Genomic DNA, 20,721 nt, shown 5'->3' on the forward strand with positions numbered 1-20,721 from the left:
AAACCATGATCTCCCCATCTTTATGTCTCACTAGCTGCCTAGACTCTTCTAGTATCGAGTCACTTGCCTACACAAAGCCATCTCGAACCATGATTAAATAGGTAATTCCTTGAGATTCCATGTATTGAAGTGGCCCAGCTTCTTCTTGAGGGGCCAGACACTTCAGCCATGTTTATTTTTTCAGTTCTAAGGTACTTTCTCCCACCCTCCGGCTTCTACACATCCACAGCTTATGTTGCTTCAGTCATAGCAGCCTTCATAGCTAAGCCTTCCTAACTTATAATAAACTGATGACAATTTTTGTGACTAATTTTAAAACAGTCTTCCCTGGGATCCCTCCAATTATGGCAAAGTTTTGGATAAGGCATTATATCTATTAACACATGACTCTTGTATGAAAGAACATAAATACACTGAGGGAAGCTCACAGAACAAATGACCAAAATTATGGTGATGCTGAATTATGTATAATGACCTATTGGAGCAAAAATAAAGGGAAAAAATAAAACTTTAAGTGTTTTTATAAACATCTTCCAATAGGAGGTCGCACTTAATTTGAGCCTCGGGAAAGGAATTTGACAAAGTGTGCGATAGAGGGCATTTAAGAAGAAGGACAATGAATGCCAAAGTGCAGCACTGGGCAACTGTGCAACAGTATTGGAGAGTGGTTAGTCATAAAATAGGGTAGGGATAAATAGTAGAGAATGACTTCAGATGACACAATTGAGATCGAATACTATAGTTGGAATGCTTAGGATTTGAAACCTCTCCTGATAGGAAATGATTCATTGTGACTTTCTAAGCAGAAGAATGCAAATCATATAAGGAAAACAACTCTGAAAATAATGTGGAGGTGGGATCAGAGAGGATAGAGACTAGAAATAGGTCACTTATCTTAGAGAGTACTGCATTAGTCCACAGGAGAGGAGGAGAGTTTAAACTGGAGTAATAATAGTGAACTAAGAGGCTGGGTGAGAGGACTCTGTATACAGATAAAATTCGTAGTCCTTTTGATAAAATAAAGTTTATGCTGAAGCTTGGAAATCTAGCTGGCTATAAATTTCATGTTTAAGAAATGATTCCGTGGAGAAGAAAGTATGGGTAGGGAGAGAGATGGAGGTTGTGATACTGGAGAGTCAAAGATTTTATCTTAAGTTTTTGAGGGACTGCTAACAAAAATGTTAGTCTAAAGATAGAAGCAAGTTTATATATCTGCGTATATTTGAAGCAATGAATATAGGTGATACATCTCCAATGACAAATTGTGGAATAAAGAAATAAGAATTGAAAAAAAGAACAGTGAAGAGTATGGAAAGAAAGGAAGGGGGAGTCTAAGAATGAACCCTAAGGGGGGATCCCTGGGTGGCTCAACGGTTTGGCACCTGCCTTTGGTCCAGGGCGCGATCCTGGAGACCCAGGATCGAGTCCCGCATCAGGCTCCCGGCATGGAACCTGTTTCTCCCTCCTCCTGTGTCTCTGCCTCTCTCTTTCTCTCTGTGTCTATCATAAATAAAAATAAATAAATCTTAAAAAAAAAAGAATGAACCCTAAGGGATTCTAGCAGTTAACTGGAGAGCGTGAAACTGCGTGTTAAATTAGCCTGGCAGAGGTGGGAAGAGTATTCCAGAGCAGCAGTAGCACAGGCCGTGCCAGGTACGTAATTTGTTGAACCCACTGCAAAATGAAAATGCGAGGTCTTTTGTTCAAAAAAAAAAAAAAAAAAAAAAAACAAGGAAAATGTTCTATTAAAGGTCCTTTTCTTTCTTTAGTGGTCTCCTTTTCATCTTTTCATGATATATTTTACTTGCTATTTAACATCATTCTAAGAAAATTTAAGATTTTCCATTATTAGCATATATTTTACCATTCATCTTTGTACTGTGCAATACCTATTTTAAATGAAAATATAAGAGAATTTAACTCTTCAGTGGCATCATCAAAATTCCACAAATCATGTTTCAGAGCTAGTACATACATTTCGTTCTTAGCAAAAAATAATTGAACATTGACACAAACTCAGCTGCTTTTATTCCACTTCTTGTTACATTCTAACACTACTTTGGAACTAGATTACTTCCACAATACCCTTACTTTGTACTTCCTTCCAGTCTCCCTGAAATCCTATATACTATGCCTCTACCAAGCGTGGGGTCCTTCTGAGTATAGGGCCTTTGTGACAGTTCATACACCCTTGAAAGCAGCTGATGGAATGAGCACTGAGTGTTATAAGTTGGCAAATCGAACCTCAATAAAATAAAAAAACATAAACCATGTAAAGATACACAGATTAAAGAAAAAAAGCATCCCTGGACATAGATCTGAGAACTGCACAAAGAGATTATGGGTATTTACCACAGTTTGTGGCTTTATACTAGGGCTCCATCAGAATGGTACAGAAGACAGGGATGTTGTGACTTGGGGCAGCATAATGGAATTAAGCAGGTCTGAAATATGAACTTTTCTGAGTCCATACAAGGCAAATATTTATACCTTGGTCAAAAAAGTAAACTATATTAACCTGAGCATTATAAACACCTCACATATAGTGCTACTGCAGGAATTGGCAAATTCCTGTAAAGAACAAGTTAGTAAGCATTCTACCTTTGTAGACAATATGGTCTCCATCACAACTGCTCAACTTTACTGTCATAGTATGAAATCAGCCATGGGCAGTACACAACCAATGGGTATAGCTAGGTCCCAGTAAAACTCTTTACAAAAACTAGTGGTGGGCTGGGTTTGACCAGCCGGTAATACCTTGCCAATCTCTGGTCTGTGCTGTTAATTTTCCCAAGGTCAAATTCCCAAGATTCAACAATGGAGAGGGAAGTTTTGAAACCAAAGAATTATAACATGCATGAAAAAAATTGTATTATTAACTAGATTCACTCTATTATATTTTGTACATAGTAGTATATTTTTTATACAGTGTTGATGTTATTATCCATTTTAGTGACAAGTGGGAATAAAATGCAAATGATGAATATTCTTGAATACTGCAAACTAGCAAAACACAAAATGCACAGGGCACTACTTTGTGAAAGATGCTGGGTGATGTACAGAAAACAAAATGTGAGGATTTTACTTCAGATGAAAATCTGTGGGCTAGGTGTCAGCAGTTAAAGTTTGATCTGCAGGAGAACTAGTTGTGTTCATTAGTGGGTCATTTCTAAAAGGGATTGTTTTATACAAAGCAAGTAAATTAGAACGAAAGTGATACTAAATATTGTGACAGAAGCTTTTGTCTTCTGTGCGTATACTTCTTTGACCACAAAGGACAGGGTCTAGAGGGCTCCTTCTGCAGTAAGGTAACTTGAAGAGCTGAAGTAGAAGGTCTCAAGTTTCAGCTGAAGGGGGACATCTCTTTTGGTGCTTAGTGGTTTTCCCCAAGGGGAAACTTTTTCCTCTACATTGGCTGGTTTGTAGAATGGATACATAACAATGAGACATTTCAAACCTCAGAATATAACATATGATTCCAAATTTGCCAGTAGATAGAAATGAGAAACAGTTATGATTGTTTTCAAAAGGCATAATTCATACCTGAGTGCGTCAAGACCAAAACAATAGATAAGCAAACATATCACAGCCGTGCTGGTGCCTGTCACAAAGTACTCAGTTAAAAACACATTTGAATATTGAGTAAAATGATGTGATTTTAATTCCATTGAACTTTTTAAAAAAATTACTAAAAATAAAGGATGCTGTGGAAATATAAGTAAGGATTTTAACATCTACATAGTAATTCAGTTTAAAAAATGTGGTTGGCATGTTTGAACATAAGATCTCTGTATTATTTCAGAAAAATATTTTATATTTTTAAAAATAATTTTAATATATCTTTCTTTCACTGTAATAATGCTAATTAGCAATTATCTATCTTTTCTATATGAATAATTGTAGATCTCATAAAAACTTATTTATCTTGATCTAATATAAGTAAAATAATTAAATATACTTTCTGAAATGTTTATTTCTCACCGTACACAGATATTTACAAAAACATTTTTTATTGATCACAAAAATATATAATCAGTTTGAAACTTTTAAAAAATAAAAATAAGTAATTGAAAGCAATATTAATATTTTTGGAAGAATCCTTCATATGCATATATGTAGTATGCATGTACACATGTATTTGCAAATTTATTATATATGATTTTATAACTTCTGCTTAATAGTATTATTAAATACCAATATTTATTTAATACAACCACCATTTTAGGGTACATTCTTTTCCAAATATTTGTTATTTTAATAACATTTAATAACATAATTTTGGATATATCAACAATAATTTCCTAAAATTGAGATTATACTATTTTTAAAACTTCTAAGATTTCTGGTGGCAAGTTCTTCTCTAGAAAGATGGTGCCAAGATACTTCCCTACCTACCAATAGAGTGGTATATTTTCACAAATTCAGAGTATTGCAGTTGGAAAAAAAAAATCTGGCAAATGGATAAAATTTGTATCTCATTTTAAATTTGAGATCTTCGGTTGCTTCTGATGATTTTTAAAATATAGTTTTATTGACTATGTACAGCAAAGTGTTTTACTATTTGAATGGTCAGCCTTTCTTCTTTGATTTGACAGGGTGTTTATAATCACGTCTATCTCATGAGGCAACACATTTTTGGATATTTGCTTTAACTATGTTTATGACCATTTTTGGAATCAAAGGGTATTAATTTTAGTTATTCTATAAAATATACCACGATCGATATTTTATTTATAATTTTCTATTTTTGCTTTTATTATTTTTTATTTTTTTATTTCATTAATATAAATTTATTTGGGAAGCAGGGTTTAAGATATGCTGAAACTGTTTCTGGGTCTTCTGTTTTGGTTAACTATCTGTTCTAGTCTTATGATTGTATTTTTTTAAATTCTTTTTATTGGAGTTCAATTTGCCAACATATAGCATAACACCCAGTGCTCATCCCGCCAAGTGCCCCCCTCAGTGCCCATCACCCAGTCACCCCAACCCCCCCTCCACTTCCTCTACCACTACCCCTTGTTCATTTCCCAGAGTTAGGTGTCTCTCATGTTTTGTCACCATCACTGATATTTTCACTCATTTTCTCTCCTTTCCCTTTATTCCCTTTCACTAATTTTTATATATATTTTTGTTTTTAGTCTTAAAAATTTCCAGTTAGAGATGAAATAGATATTAACTTATATTTGATTTAGATTATTTAATGTTTTATAATTTTATCTGGTTAGTCCTCAAAGAATTTATTCTGGTGTAAGGATATAGAGAAAGAGTTTTCAAGATAACAAAATGCATCAACACAGTTGTTGAATATGAAAACCCTTATCAAATCTCTTTTATGTATGCAGTCTAGCATATATATTTTTATTCTATTTCTTTGTATCTGTATCCCTGTAATAATACCCATATTTTATTATAATTTATTTTAATATATTTCATAAACATATAATGCTCTTAGTGCCATTTCTATTCAACATTTCCCTATTCTCTTTGACCTCAAGATGACTTGATCAAGTTCTAAATATTATATCACTTGAATTTGTTTGAAATTTCTTTATAGTTTTCAAATATAGTGTTTCTTTAGTATTAAGGATTCACAGTTTCAAGAACTCAAATAAAGACACCATATCTCGGGATCCCTGGGTGGCGCAGTGGTTTGGCGCCTGCCTTTGGCCCAGGGCGCGATCCTGGAGACCCGGGATCGAATCCCACGTCGGGCTCCCGGTGCATGGAGCCTGCTTCTCCCTCTGCCTGTGTCTCTGCCTCTCTCTCTCTCTCTCTCTCACTGTGTGCCTATCATAAATAAAAAAAATAAAATAAAAATATAAAAAATAAAACTGTTATGTAAAAAAAAAAAGACACCATATCTCCATTTAATTTACTTATGGTATTTTGGTTATTTAATTAATGTATTTTCTATTTGATCTTCTAAATGTTATGTATGAAATACATGCACATGCATATATAAGGCATTTTGACTTATGAGTTTAATGGAATTATGTCTTATGTTTCAACTTGGAGAATGGCATTGAATATTGTTGTAAGTTATTTATATTTTGTTATGTTTGGACATAATAATAGATACCAAAAAGATGTGAAGATAATGTAAATCACTTAGAATAGAAAAAGGAAGAGAGAAAAATATACTCTTAGTAAATTATAAATTGTCAATATCTTTTCACCTAATAATGTGGTAAATTATATTATTGAATATCTTTCTTTGACTCACCCTTTTATTTCCAGATAAAATATCCCTTTGCCACTTACTAGAATTTTATGAATACTGTATTAAATTTTTAAATTTAGAATTTTATAACTGTGAATGGAATAAATACAACTCATATAAAATTTTCATTTTAGCACTATTTTTGTTATCCAATGCAATTAGAAAATCTTTGGATTAGGAAGCTCTGGCTATTCTCTCTTAAATCCTTCTCAAACAACTGGTAGAAAAAAATAGAGAACCATATTGCTAGAGGAAAATAATACCAAACTGCTAGAAAATGTTCTTTTTTCCTCTCTCTCTTTTAAATTTTTATTTATTATTATTTATGATAGTCACAGAGAGAGAAAGAGATAGAGGCAGAGACATAGGCAGAGGGAGAAGCAGGCTCCATGCACCGGGAGCCCGACGTGGGATTCGATCCTGGGTCTCCAGGATTGCGCCCTGGGCCAAAGGCAGGCGCCAAACCGCTGCGCCACCCAGGGATCCCCTCTCTCTTTTAAATAATTAAAATAATTTCCTTAAGTAATCTCTAAGACCAATGTGGGGCTCAAGCTCATCACATGCTCTACTGACTGAGCCAGCCAAGTGCCCCTTCCCTTTTTTCCTCTTAAACTTCACTTGCTTCATAAATCTAACAAAACCACAAAGATTGGTTTGATTTAGAGGATGGCTGACAACGACAACTTCAATTCAAATTAATAGATATCATTATATTATAGAACCAGCAATTATAAACTTCAGAAGTTAAACAAAACTCTAAGAAGCATATTGATAGTTATTGTTCCATGGTATCTCATTTTGCTTATCACAAGAGATTACTTGGAGCATCATTTTTCTCTTAGCCACCCATGAAAAGTGAGAAATCCATCAGAGAGCAAGGGAGCCCAGAACTGCATGCTTTCTACCTTTTATACTTTCCTAAGATGGAAGTAGCATGTAGAGAGGCAGTAATAGAGTACTCAGTGGTTCGCTTTAGAAATGTACAAATTCTCTCTTTATTAGTCACATGCTCATTCTATATTTTGGCAGTATCATGGAACCTGGAACCTAGTCAAGATTTTAGCACTGCAGGCCATTCTACTATGGCCTATTCTGCCTTTTCTTTACACAAAGAGATTAGATAGATTTGCAGATATGTTATTAAAGATAATTTTCAGCTACTAAATGGATTTGGCCAATGGTGAGCAGCTGCAGGAGACTAGAAGACAAGAGGAGAATGTAGTTGGGAATATATCTCCTGGTCTACTCCTGATTGGCTTGCTTTGGATTGGCTGTGTTGTCTCCCTAAATGCTACAGCATCTGTAAACTGGTAGCTTTCCTCTTTATGGGTCCGGATAACTGCTCTTTCCTTTGTCCCTTCAGGACTCAAGGTAGTAATGACATTCTGCTGTTGCTAGTCCCTTCAGAACCACACTATCCCTCATTGTTTTCCTCATAAGCTTTAGCCATATATTTGTAAATACTTTTTTTAAAAAATTAAACTCTCCACAAGAACTCATCTGGAGTGTACTATCAATTCTCTGATTTGACCCTGGCCAACAGAGTGGTGAACAAAATACCAGCAAGTACCTTGTAAATTATTGATTAGCATATCTAAAATAATTAAGGAGGAAAATAGTAGGAATACTGGAAAGGTGAAAATCATGAGAGTGTTTGCAGTTGTATTGAGGGGAAGAGAAAAATGGAATGTGACAAGGTTTTGCTCATAAAGGCAAACTTGGGATTTAATTTCCTGGAAATGGAGAATTTGTGTCCTGATTATTTCCAAGGGATGGCTATAGGACTGATTGTATATGAGGAGAAGATGTAATTTTGCTTCATTTATATGTGAGAAGTGATGTATTAGGTAATGTTGATAAGTCTTAACAGTTATACAACAAACTATTGTTTGTGAAGTAAGTTTGTAATTAAAATTTGCTATTTTTAGAAACTTTGCAAAGAAAATCATATCACACTGGATAAAGCAAATATAAGATTTGGGTTTTTTTTGTATTTCTGAGTTGCCAGCCACAAATTACATACTTAAACATACACACAAAATCTATAAATATGCATATATAACACAAAACCTATAAACTTCTCATTGAAGGAAAATCAACTTCACTGCCACAATTGCACTTGAAATTCCACAGGATACAACTTCCTTTGAATAATTAAAAATATACCCTCTATTTTTGCTAAATACAATTATTTAACTTTTTTTCCATGTTTCCTAATTTGACAGTAATTACAAGGGTAGAGGAGACTAATAATTTCTAATATGATTTAGAGTAAGGATAGCTATTAATTATTTCAAGACTGATTTCAAATTTGCACATGAGATACTATCTTGTTTCAATTTTTATATAATTTTTGTTAAGTAAAGTTCATGAATTTAATTTATATTCTGAGTTATATATATAAAAGCATCACAGCTTTGCATTACATAATGATAAACCCCGCTATGTAGGATGGCAACACCCAATGAAATTCCCTTGATTTCCTCATCTTCCCATTAAAAAATACATTTCAGTATATACTATACTGAAAAAAATGTTAGAAACTGTATGTTATATTGTGTTCCACCTGACAAAGAATCTATTTCAAGAAATGAGAATAATAAAAGTTATTCCTAAACTTTGAGAGATCTATTGTAATGAATTGAACTAGTTCAGTTTCTGATTGCTTGCCAGCAGTGTAGCCGTCTCCAACATACTCCTGTATTGATCTGGTAGCCTTTGTGGCAGTGCATAAAGAATAACCATCTGTGTCAGGTACAACAGCAGGTGCTATCTCCATTGAACTGGCTGCTACCCTGATTACAAAGAGGCTGTTTAGAGCACCTGGTGACCACAACAGTCTCTTTCTCTTTTCTACAGAAAAGAAACTCATTTCTAAAAGTTTACTGAACTGAAACTGAGAAACTCACCAGAAATCATCAGCTGAAGGGGAATGAACTCCAGCGAAGACAAAGTAAGTGATCTAGTGATGGAAAGTCTCTGGGTCGTGGCAGGAAATTCCCAGTCATGCACACTAGGCTGAAGTTCCCATTTGGACCACTCTGAAGAAGTTGTGAGCCCTTCTTTTAAATCAGATGTTAAGGTCAGATAATCTGTATAATACGTCCAATCTGGCATAAGTACAGACACAGGGAAAGAGGCCTGTATTGGAAGTGACTGAGTTGCTGAAACTGCATAAAATGCGACATCAGAGGTTACTTCTGAAAAATCAGACATTGAGTACATATAAGGTGGCATGTTGTTGTCAAAGTCATTTGAAGGTATAGTTTCTGGATGCTTTTGTAAATTTAATTCAAAATCTAGAGAACTGTCACGGGTGTAAAGTTTGGACTGTTGATGAGATCCTTTACTCTCTTGCACACCCAATAAATTGTCTTGACTCAATATCTCAGTGGGGCCCACGGTTTCATCGTAATGTCCCATTGTCAATAGTTTTAAAATGTTTTCTGACACAAAAGGATCATCAATAGTCAGTTTTGAAGTCAAATCAGTATTCATTGGGTCTGAGGAGACAGTTTGTGATGGGACAATGGATAAATAAGTTTTATCCAAACATAAATTAACATCCAAATTACTTGATAGGGTAATGGATTCTTCTAAGGATGAGGATAAAATCCTTATTTTTGTACTCTTTTTAGAAAGAAATAAAGATGACAGTTCCGTGAATGCTGCTGATGGCGTTATTTCAGTAGCAGAAGAAAACGAATGCCCAGAAGTGATAGTTTGAATTCCCATTAGTGCATACCAGCTGGCTAATATTGCTGAGTTCATCCAGAATGTCTCATAAAAGTGGGACTGTTTGCTATGCAAAACTTGATCTGAGAATTCATGAGAGGATTTTATTTCAGTCATAGAACATGTTGCACATGTTTGGCTTAATTCACTTAAAGAATCAGCAGCCTGTGATTTGATGTTTGTGAGTCTCTGGTTGCTAGATGCTTCAGTAATAACCTGGTATTCACTGGGAATGGAAGTTTGTGTAGTGAATTGGTGCAGAGTTGATGAGTTTAAGATGGCTACCTGTTTAGATATAATTATCTTAGCAGGAGAAATGGGAGACATTGAGGAGCTCAGCAATCTCCAGTACTCTCTTCTTGAAATTAAGGAAACAGCTGAATATTCTTCAATATCCTCTTGAGCCCCCCTAGAGACAACTGGAGGTACACTTGTAGAAGCAGTTGTGAGCAGGAATCCACGGGAGAGTAACGAGTGCCTGTTTAACTTAATATCAGCTCCTGGAATGCCAGTAATTACTGAACTCATTGCAGTAGTAGATAAGGCAATAGTCTGATTGTTTTCAAATAATAAAGATTCTGTAGGATAGATAGCATCTGTCGTGAAAGGAGAGATGATAAATGGGGTCCTCTCTCCCCTACTGGGGAAAAGGAATCCCGTTATGGCTGCTGAAGTTTGGAAAGGCATATGTGATATAGATGTTTTGTCCCAATCAGTTTGTGCTGGGTCATGAACACCAAAATTCAGAAATTGAGAAGAGGAAACATCTGTGGAAGAAAGAAGACCGTATTTAGCGGAGAGCTCTCTAGTGGAAATCAGTTTTTCGAGTAAATAGCTTTCAAAAAATATGTCAATACTTAATGCTGCCAAACCAGTAGTTGGGAGAACATCATGCTTGATAATTCCTGTCTGTTTTGGACCTTCAGAGGGCAAAAAGAAAAAAAAAAAAAGAATCAAAAAGTGACTTAAAAATGAACAGCATAGGCCCTGGGCCGAATCTTCTACAAATTTCTCTGCTACCTTATACCCATTACATGCAGACAAATAGCTCTGTAAATCATATTTATAATGAAAGTGTATAAGTAAATTTAGCGACTTCACAAACTGTTTAAATGCAAAGAGTCCTATTACTAACATTCCACAAGAGGGCCAAAGTCAAACAAATTGTGTTATATAATCTTGGGAAAGAAGAATAAAACTGGAAATATCTTGTGCCATCATGTTAAACTATACTACAAAGCTGTAGTAATCAAGACAATATAGTACTGCCATGAACACTGACACATATATCAATGGAATATAGTAGGGAGCCCAGAAATAAGCCTATTTATATATAGTCAATTAATCTATGACAAAAGAGACAAGAATATACAGTGGGAAAAAAACAATCTCTTCAAAGATGATATTGGTGTAAAAGTGGACAGCTACATCCAAAAAATGAAACCAGACCACTACCTTACACCATACAATAAATTTGAATCGACTAAAGACTTAAATGTAAGACCCAAAACCATTAAACTAGAAGAAAACATGTCAAACATAAGCTGTTTGACATCAACCTTAGCAATGTTTTTTTTGGACCAGACTCCTTAGGCAATGGCAATGAAAACTAAAATAAACAATGGTTCTACACCACAATAAAAAACTTTTGCACAATGAAGGAAAAAGCGATCAACAAAACAAAAAGACAATCTACTAAATGGGAGAAGATATTTCCAAATCACACATCTGATAAGGGGTTCATATCCAAAATACACAGAGATTTTCCAGAACTTAATGTTAAGATAATAAACAACCTTATTAAAAAATGGGCAGAGGATGGGGTGCCTAGGTAGCTCAGTCAGTTAAATATTCGACTCTTGATCTCAGCTCAGGTCTTGATCTCAGGGCAGAGGACTCGAATAAACATTTTTTCAAAGAAGACATATAGATGGCCAACAGGCACATGAAAAATTACTTAACAGCACTAATCACCACCACAGAAATGCAAGCCAAAACCACAATGAGATATCACCTCACATCCGTCAGACTAACTTACCAAAAAGGCAACAAATAACAAGTGTTGGTGAGGTTGTGTAGGAAAGGGAACCTTTGTACACTGTTGATAAGAATGCAAATTGGTGCAGCCACTATGGAAAACAATATGGAATTTCCTAAAAATATTAGAAATACCACACAATCAAGCAGTTCCACTTCTGGATATTTATCTGGAAAAAGTGAAAATACCAATTCAAAGAGATATATATACACTTCTATGTTCATGGAAGCATTATATACAATAGCCAAAATATAGATGCAATCTAAATGTCCATGGATGGATGTATAAAGAAGATGTGATATAATATGCAATGGAATATTACTCAGCCATACAAAAGAATGAAATCTTGACATTTGTGAAAACACGGATGAACGTAAAGAGTATTATACTTAGTGAAATAAGTCAGACAGAGAAAGACAAATGTATGATTTTATTTACATATGAAGTCTAAAAACAAATGAACAAAGCAAACATACTCATAGATACAGGAATAAACTTGGTTACCAGAGGAAGGAGGGCTGGGTGTAGAGGGCAATATAGGGGATTAAGAAGTAGACATTTCTGGTTATAAAATAAATAAGTCATAGGATATAATTTACAACATAGGGAATATAGTCAGTAATATTGTAGCAATTTTGTATGGTAACAGTTGGTAACTAGACTTGTCATGGGATCATTTAATAATGTATAAAAATATCATATCACAGTGATATACATGTGAAAATAATAGGATTTGTATATCAATCATACTTCAATTATAAAGAAAAGCAATTCATATTCTTTATTTTATATTTATATTTTTATATTTTATACTTATACATATAAGGAATGAGCATTAACAGGGAGAAAAAGAGAATTGACATATTCCAAATCAAATGACTCCTTTGAATAATAAAGCATGAAAAAATTACATCTCTGCCATTGACAGGATCAATGAATATATATGATTTAGAAATACTAGAAATATCATTTAGTTTCAAAATAAATAAGCAGAATATTACTTATAACATTAGATGTCAACTTAAGTCTTTAAAATAACACAAATAATGAAGACAAAAAATAGGGCAGATTACCTTTCTGCTTATAATATCCAATTGCCTTCAAAATATTTCTCTTAAAGAATATCTTGTTAATGGCTATAATTCTCATTCTTATTATCGTAAGTGATACTGACTATATAAAGAATGAATTTGGAATTTAACATATACAATTTGAAATATGTCATCATTTGATTTAGTAAATTAAATAAGACATATCGAAACATATTCAACATGTCAAAATACTTAACATAGGAAAAATCCAGATTAAAAATTTTTCCAATAAAAAAAATTTCCAATAAATTGATAGGAATATAAACTTACATATAATGATTCAGACCATGTTAAAAAAAAGATATAAAGTAAGTAGTACAAGGTCTTTTAAAATAAATTTTACTGATGGCTAAAATCAGCTGGAAGTGGGGTCCAGTTATCTACCAAAATTTACATAGCATAATAAAGATATTAATGAGTATTTTTTGCAGTGTTTCAGAAAGCATAAGCATTTCTTAAGCCAAAACTGAAAACATGAAGCATAACCAACAAGAATTCTAAAACAGTTTTACACCCCCGAAAAATCATATATACAGGAAAACAAAGATTTGAAATAAGTCAGAAAATATGTTTCAATATACAACTATATCAAATTCAATATTCTCCATATCTTACTCTCATCTACTTACCTGGATCAATTGGGTAAGTATTCATTATGGTCCATAGTCTTGTGGCCCTTGCTGATGGAAAGCTACTGATTGAAGTGTCAGATGCAGGTACTGTATGAGTTTGTGTAGAAATGACATCTGTTCTTTGAGAGATGGGAGGTAAATGGGTAATTCTCCCTCTTTCATCACCACAGAAAAGCCCAGTGGAGCACGTCTGCAAATGATAATTATCATAATTAAGCTCACAGTTTCTTTGTCCCCGAGAGAGAACTTTTTAAGTTAGTTTTGAGGTTTTTTCGTAGTCATATTAGATAGCTCAAATCATAGTTCTATTTTGCTTGGAAATAAAATCTCTACAGTAAATTTTATCTGTATTTAAAAATTAATCTAATCCTTCAAATTTTGGATATACTCAATTGAATGCCTAAATTTATTCTTAAATCCTTTAATTTTAAGTCAAAATACTACTTTACATTTCTTTTGAGGATATTTTTTTCCAATGAAAAATTTGTACTGTATGGTAGTCAATATGGGTCTAAAAGCTTCATTACAAATTATAAACTTTCTGTTCTAAATGTCATATTTAGTTGGAAACTAATATAAAATGCAGTGTATGCAACAGAATTTGAAAACATTTTCTTGTGATGTTTGAATCATTTTAATTTGTATTGGCTTATAAAGCAATGATCCTTATATGGTTTAGTTTTATGTGAATAGCCTATTTCTGCCATACACTTATAAGATAATGTCTGCATAAAGAAATTGTTTTTAGCTTATAAGGAAGAGAATTGTGATGCTTATATAAATAAGTGTAAAATGTATCAGGGGATTCTCCTTTAAATGTAGAATTAGGGCAGCTCGGGTGGCTCAGCAGTTTAGCGCTGTCTTCAGCCCAGGGCCTGATCCTGGAGACCCGAGATAGAGTCCCACGTCGGGCTCTCTGTATGGAGCCTGCTTCTCCCTCTGCCTGTGTCTCTGTCTATGTCTCTGTCTCTGTCTCTCTCTCTCTCTCTCTGTGTGTGTGTGTGTGTCTCCCATGACTAAATAAATAAAATCTTTAAAAAAAGAAAAAAGAAAAAAAAGGAAACTTAAATAAATAAATAAATAAATAAATAAATAAATGTAGAATTAAAACCTAATTGTACTTTTTGTAGATTTGGAACTTTATGAAAATACAATTCAGATATTATTTAAAAATGGTTATGCATGCCTATTTCCTAATACTAAGGACTTATTCAAAAGGTATCCCTACTTCACTATACTAGTATTTGTCCAAGACTGTATCTAATTTACACAAAATGTAAATTTTGCTTTAGATATCTTTTTGTCACTTGTTTCCGTTGTAAATTCTGTATTCACTTTAAACCCACACCTGAAGGTATTTATAAAGTCAGAGGATTCTTGATGTTATATAACTGCTATAAAAATATAACATATAGAAAAGAGTAAAAAAGTGAAGCTAGAAGTGATAGAAGAAACAGCAAGAAGAAACATGTTCTATGATTCCACATATTAAGGACCAAGAGAGGGATCCCTGGGTGGCTCAGTGGTTTAGTAGCTGCCTTCTGCCCAGGGTGTGATCCTGGAGACCTGGGATTGAGTCCCATGTCAGGCAACCTGCATGGAGCCTGCTTTTCCCTCTGCCTGTGTCTTTGCCCCCCTCCCCACCTCTCATGAATGAATAAATAAAATCTTAAAAAAAAAAAAGGACCAAGAGATATGTCCTTTTCTCCACTCAAGAGTAAGCAGCAAACTTTGGTAAGAATTCACAGATTAGTGAAAATGTACAGAAAACTAGGATAGAGATCAGAATGTCAATATGCTACTTTATGGTAAAAATGTAGCTATTATACATCTCATAAATATTTGCATGGTCAACATTTTCCTTCTAAATAACAACCAGAAGTCATTATTAACTAGTCTGAGAAATCACCACCACAAGGTTAGGGGATCCTCAAATGCCCCGTGAATAACAAGTTTTCTTCATGTCAGCATTGTTACAAAGAATCAGAGATTTCCTTGACGTACATTAGTTTAGAACATGTAAAACAAGGTGATTCAAATGTTTAATGATGTAAGGCAAAGATACTACCATAAGAAATATCTGAAATACTTGATATTGACTAACTATACTTAGACAACTTTATATTGGCACTGCTAATATTTGTCTCTACGATTCTGATATGTTCTCTAATGTTGTCAACTCTTTTATCATTAAATGCGTTAATACATTCATTCTTCCAGGTGACACTAAAGTCTAGCAGCCAGGAAGCCATACTTTCTCTTTCCTATCTTTTATGTCTAGGCTCACATCCATCATGTGCTGTTCTCAGAGTTTAAGTCTTAAAGGTGAATTTATTTTCCTAATTCAGAGTTTGATAGGAAACATCTTGGTATATTCCCAAGTACCAACAATTAAAATCATAAAACTTTCTTAAAAATTAAATGCTCCTCCAAATAGATTTTAATATTTTGTTTGAACTCTCTCCCCCAACTGTCTTCTACACGTGTGTTGCACACCACACACACACACACACACACAATTTATCCTAGAGAAACTTCTTTATTTTCCTTAGTTAAATCCTAAACCACATGATAAAGCTTACTACATGTTTACTAAACCTATTTATTCTTCCTCTTGGACTACATGTCTTAGTCATTCCTGTGTTTATGTGTGACCATGTGATTTACTTCTAACCAATGAAATGCAAATGGTCATGAATTGTGCCACTTTCAGACTGATCCACAAAGAGTTTGCTATGTATGAACTTCCAGTCTCTTCCTCTATGTTGTGACTTTGAAAAACACATGATAATGAGGGGGCAGCCACAAAAGGAAGTTAACCCAGATCCAGGGATCTCTCTTTGAAAGACAATATTTGAAATCAGAAACACTCACTTGGACTTCATATGAATGAAAAATAAATTTAATCTAGAATAATTTTAGAGTTTACTGTCATACCAACCAGCATTGCCTTAGTAAGCATATCAATCTTTCCCTCATTTGGTAATTCTGATAATATTTTTTGTTAGTTACAAGACAATTAAACCAAACAAAATACCTCATAAATGGTTGTACATTTCTTTTCCCATAACTACTTGATTGCACTGACAGATATAAAGATTCCAAATATTTAGCTTTAATTCAGTAAACCTTAATTTTGTATATTTCCTCCCTAACCTCACAGTTTACTTATTTTGCCAATACATCTCTCATTCACTCACCATTCATTTGTCAAATATGTATTGAGTACTTATTATGAATAGCATAATGACTTACTTGCTGATATTCATTGAAATGTAATATGTGCCAAGATGAAGATAGTCATTTCTATTTTTTTCTTTCTGAATCTGTATTTGAGGAGTACAATGCAGATAAAATCTTTTGAATGAGAGCTTTATGAGAATAGGTCATCCACTTCCCATGGACAATGTGTAAGCTTCTATGTCTTTACTCAAAGATTTATTGATCAATTACTAAGTGTCAGTGGTTGTTGCAAGTGCTAGGAATAAAATAATCAACAAGATAGGCAAGGTTTCTCCCATTATATAGCTTGTATTTTAGTAAAAGGATCAGAATTAAATAATACCAATTAGTAATAAGTGACTTAAAGACAACATTTTGCAAGATAAGTAAAAGGAAACAGAGGGAGGACTCTTTTAGACAAAGTTACCAGGGATGTCGTCTCCGATCAGGGATCTGAATTAATGTGATTATCTAAGAAAAGAGCATTCAAGGCAAACAGAATGGTGGTACAAGGCCCTGAGGCAGGAACATGCTTTGTATGTTTGAAAAATAGCAAGGTGGGCAGTGTGAAAAAAGAGATTAATGGAAGGTCACCAGTGGATGGAAGTGAGGTCACAAACATAGGCAGGAATGAGATCATGTAAGATACTTTGTTATTGGATTTGGAATTAATTCTCAGAGCAATGGGAAGCCATGGAATATTTGACAGAGTAAAAATATGAAATGGTTTGATTTATATTATGAAAGGATTAAGTCAATGTCATGTAGATAGTAGACTTTTAAGGGAGTTTGGAGCACAGGAAAGAATGGAAGCTAGGATACCAGTTGGAAGCCAGCTGTAGTCTAGGCAAGAAATAAAATATATTGGCCAGGAGTACAAATGGTGGATATTGTGACTATAGGTTATTTTTAGGATATATTTGGAAAGCAGAGCCTATAATATATGATGATAGATTAAATGTTTGGAGTGGAAAAAGAAAGTGTAATTAATGATTCCTAATTTTTTATTTCTTTTTTTTAAGATTTATTTTTTTATTTTATTTATTCATGAGAAACAGAGAGGAGAGAGAGAGAGGCAGAGGCACAGGCAGAGGGAGAATCAAGCTCCATGCAGGGAGCCCGATGTGGGACTTGATCCCGGGTCTCCAGGATCACGTCCTGGGCTGAAGGTGGTGCTAAACCGCTGAGTCACCCGGCTGCCCCCTAAGTTTTTATTTCTATCAGTGGGCTGAATAGTGGTGCCAGTTACTAATTTGAATAACACTGGTTAAAACCAGTTAGGAATCAGAGGTAGATCAAGATTTTTTAAAGTACTTTAAACTTGATAAGCTTATTAGCTATCCAAATATGAATATAGAGTAGAAAAATGGAAATATGAATATCTTCTGAGGCATAATTACCCTGAAATCATTTCAATTAAGTAAGAAATTATTATTTAAAGGAAACTAGTATTATCTCATAGTCCTTCTCTCTAATTCTCCAGTTGCACAGCTAAAAAAATGGCAAAGACTAGACTTATATATAGGCCTTGAAGCTCCAGATACTCAACAGTCACTCAACAGTCACTATTCCTCCAGCTACATCTTCAACATTTTTTTTAAATTTTTATTTATTTTATGATAGTCACACACACAGAGAGAGAGAGAGAGGCAGAGACATAGGCAGAGGGAGAAGCAGGCTCCATGCACCGGGAGCCCGACGTGGGATTCGATCCGGAGTCTCCAGATCGCGCCCTGGGCCAAAGGCAGGCGCCAAACCGCTGCGCCACCCAGGGATCCCTACATCTTCAACATTTGTTATAAACAATTCTACCCTCTAGTTGATTGTTTTAGATAATAAAATTAAAACATTCTTCTACTCTACCAGCCTAATGAACATCACTGTCAATTAAATTTAATGATGACTAACAATGTGTTAAGATCCAGGCAAAACAACATTTATTCTTGAAATGAACTTACAACCCAATTGATTATTATTTCTTATTCTATTGACAGTATTTATATTTGAAGACATAATGTGCTTCATCCTCATATTCTATTTGAAGTGATGAGTAGGTAATACAGCAAAGAAAAAAAATCCCAGTGGTAATAATCAGTTTCATATCAATCTAATTCTATGGTTTTATCTACTTTCCTCAGAACTGATAGGCCAAATTTAATTTACTCTTTAAAGTTTACTAAAGTAATTGACAGCTTGAATTTTTCCAACACTATCAAAATATACATTATTAATATACTTCATTGTTTATATAGCAAACTACATAATTTGTGGAAACCAGTGTAAATGAAAATATAGAGCCTCCTGTTGAAAAATGATTAATTTTTTAAAGATTTTATTCATTTATTTTGAGAGAGAGAGAGAGGGAGTGAGGGAGAGAGGAAGAAGAAGAAGAAGAAGAAGAAGAAGAAGAAGAAGAAGAAGAAGAAGAAGAAGAAGAAGAAGAAAGGAGAGAAAGAAGAAAAAAGAAAGAAAGAAGAAAGAAAGAAAGAAGAAAATAAAGAAAGAAAAGAAAAGAAAGAAAGAAAGAAAGAAAGAAAAGAAAGAAAGGAAAGAAAGAAAGAAAGAAAGAAAGAAAGAAAGAAAGAAAGAAAGAAAGAAAGAAAGAAAGAAAGAAAGAAAAGAAAGAAGAAAGAAGAGGCATGGATAGAAGCAGAGGCAGAGAGAAAAGCAGACTCCCACTGAATGGGGCTTGATCCCAGGATCCCAGGGTCATGACCTGAGCCAAAGGCATAAGCTGAATCAACTGAGCCACCCAGGTGCTTCCAAAAAAGGTTAATTAAGTCAACAACAGCATGATATTAAAGTAAGTATTGTATGTGGGGGGGGTGAGTATCTTCTAATGGGTAGGGTCTTGTGCAAGTCACATATCCATGATGTTTGCTGGTTTATAATATGAATTTTGCCAGATTATATAAGTGGATTTATCTACCTGTAGCTGGAGACTCATTGAAAATTTGCTCAGGTGATATTTGCCTTTTTAGATTGAAGTATCTTTTTGATAATTGGAAGAAACAGTTCAGATGACTGTTAATGCTAAATTCATGACATGGTGTTCCTTGTAGAATTTAAAGGAAACATCAGGCAGAGCAACCAATATAAAACAACTAAGCAAAATTCATTTCTAATTGGTATAGTCTTAGTTACCTCATCAATTACAGTTCTAAGAAGCAATAAATTCTTCCTAGTTTCATATAGACTGAAGCTTTAGATTATTCTAATTGGAAGTATCATGTTTCATTAGGAAAGTTTCACTAAACTGAAGTTCTTTTTAAATAATTTCTGCTTTCTGGCAAACTTTTGCACCATTTACATAATTTCCAATTCTATGAAAATTTTACTACATAAATTCTACTGCAAGAAATTCTCAGGTCTCATGTTACAAATCAATGTCCAGTCACAAAACCAATAACCAATAATTTACAACTAGTTAGCATACTCCCATAACTTGTTTGTTAGATAAAGAAAAAAAAAACCGTCCAAGTTGCTGATTCATTGTTGTTATCTTATTAAGAATATTTGGCAGAATTCTGTCTGTGGTTCTCAAACTGGATTAAGAGATGAAAGGTAAAGTAAGTGTCAATCTGAATGTGAGAATAATATTTGCAGATAGATTCATTTACCCACAAAATAATAAAAGAATCTACATCAATGATCGGAGATCAATTAAGAACACTGACATAAATTATATAATATTGAGATACTTTGTGCCATCAAATTGGACTAAATAAATATTTCTAGTTTTTCTAGAATTTCCTATATAATATCAATATATGGAGTCCATAC

The 20,721-nt window shown here is 33.9% G+C and overlaps 1 protein-coding gene across 1 annotated transcript in view; it reads right to left on the bottom strand.

Annotated features, from left to right (window-relative positions):
- EYS (eyes shut homolog) overlaps positions 1–20,721 on the bottom strand; it is a 1,553,129-nt gene that overhangs the window by 710,822 nt on the left and 821,586 nt on the right. Inside the window, exons 22-23 of the mRNA XM_055330595.1 lie at positions 13,714–13,906; positions 9,130–10,875 (exon numbers count right to left, since the gene is read on the bottom strand). Coding sequence (XP_055186570.1) covers positions 9,130–10,875; positions 13,714–13,906 — 1,939 coding nt within the window. The remainder of the gene's footprint in view (positions 1–9,129; positions 10,876–13,713; positions 13,907–20,721) is intronic.

The sequence above is a fragment of the Nyctereutes procyonoides genome, unplaced genomic scaffold (assembly GCF_905146905.1).
Source record: "Nyctereutes procyonoides isolate TBG_1078 unplaced genomic scaffold, NYPRO_anot_genome, whole genome shotgun sequence".
Lineage (NCBI taxonomy): Eukaryota > Metazoa > Chordata > Mammalia > Carnivora > Canidae > Nyctereutes > Nyctereutes procyonoides.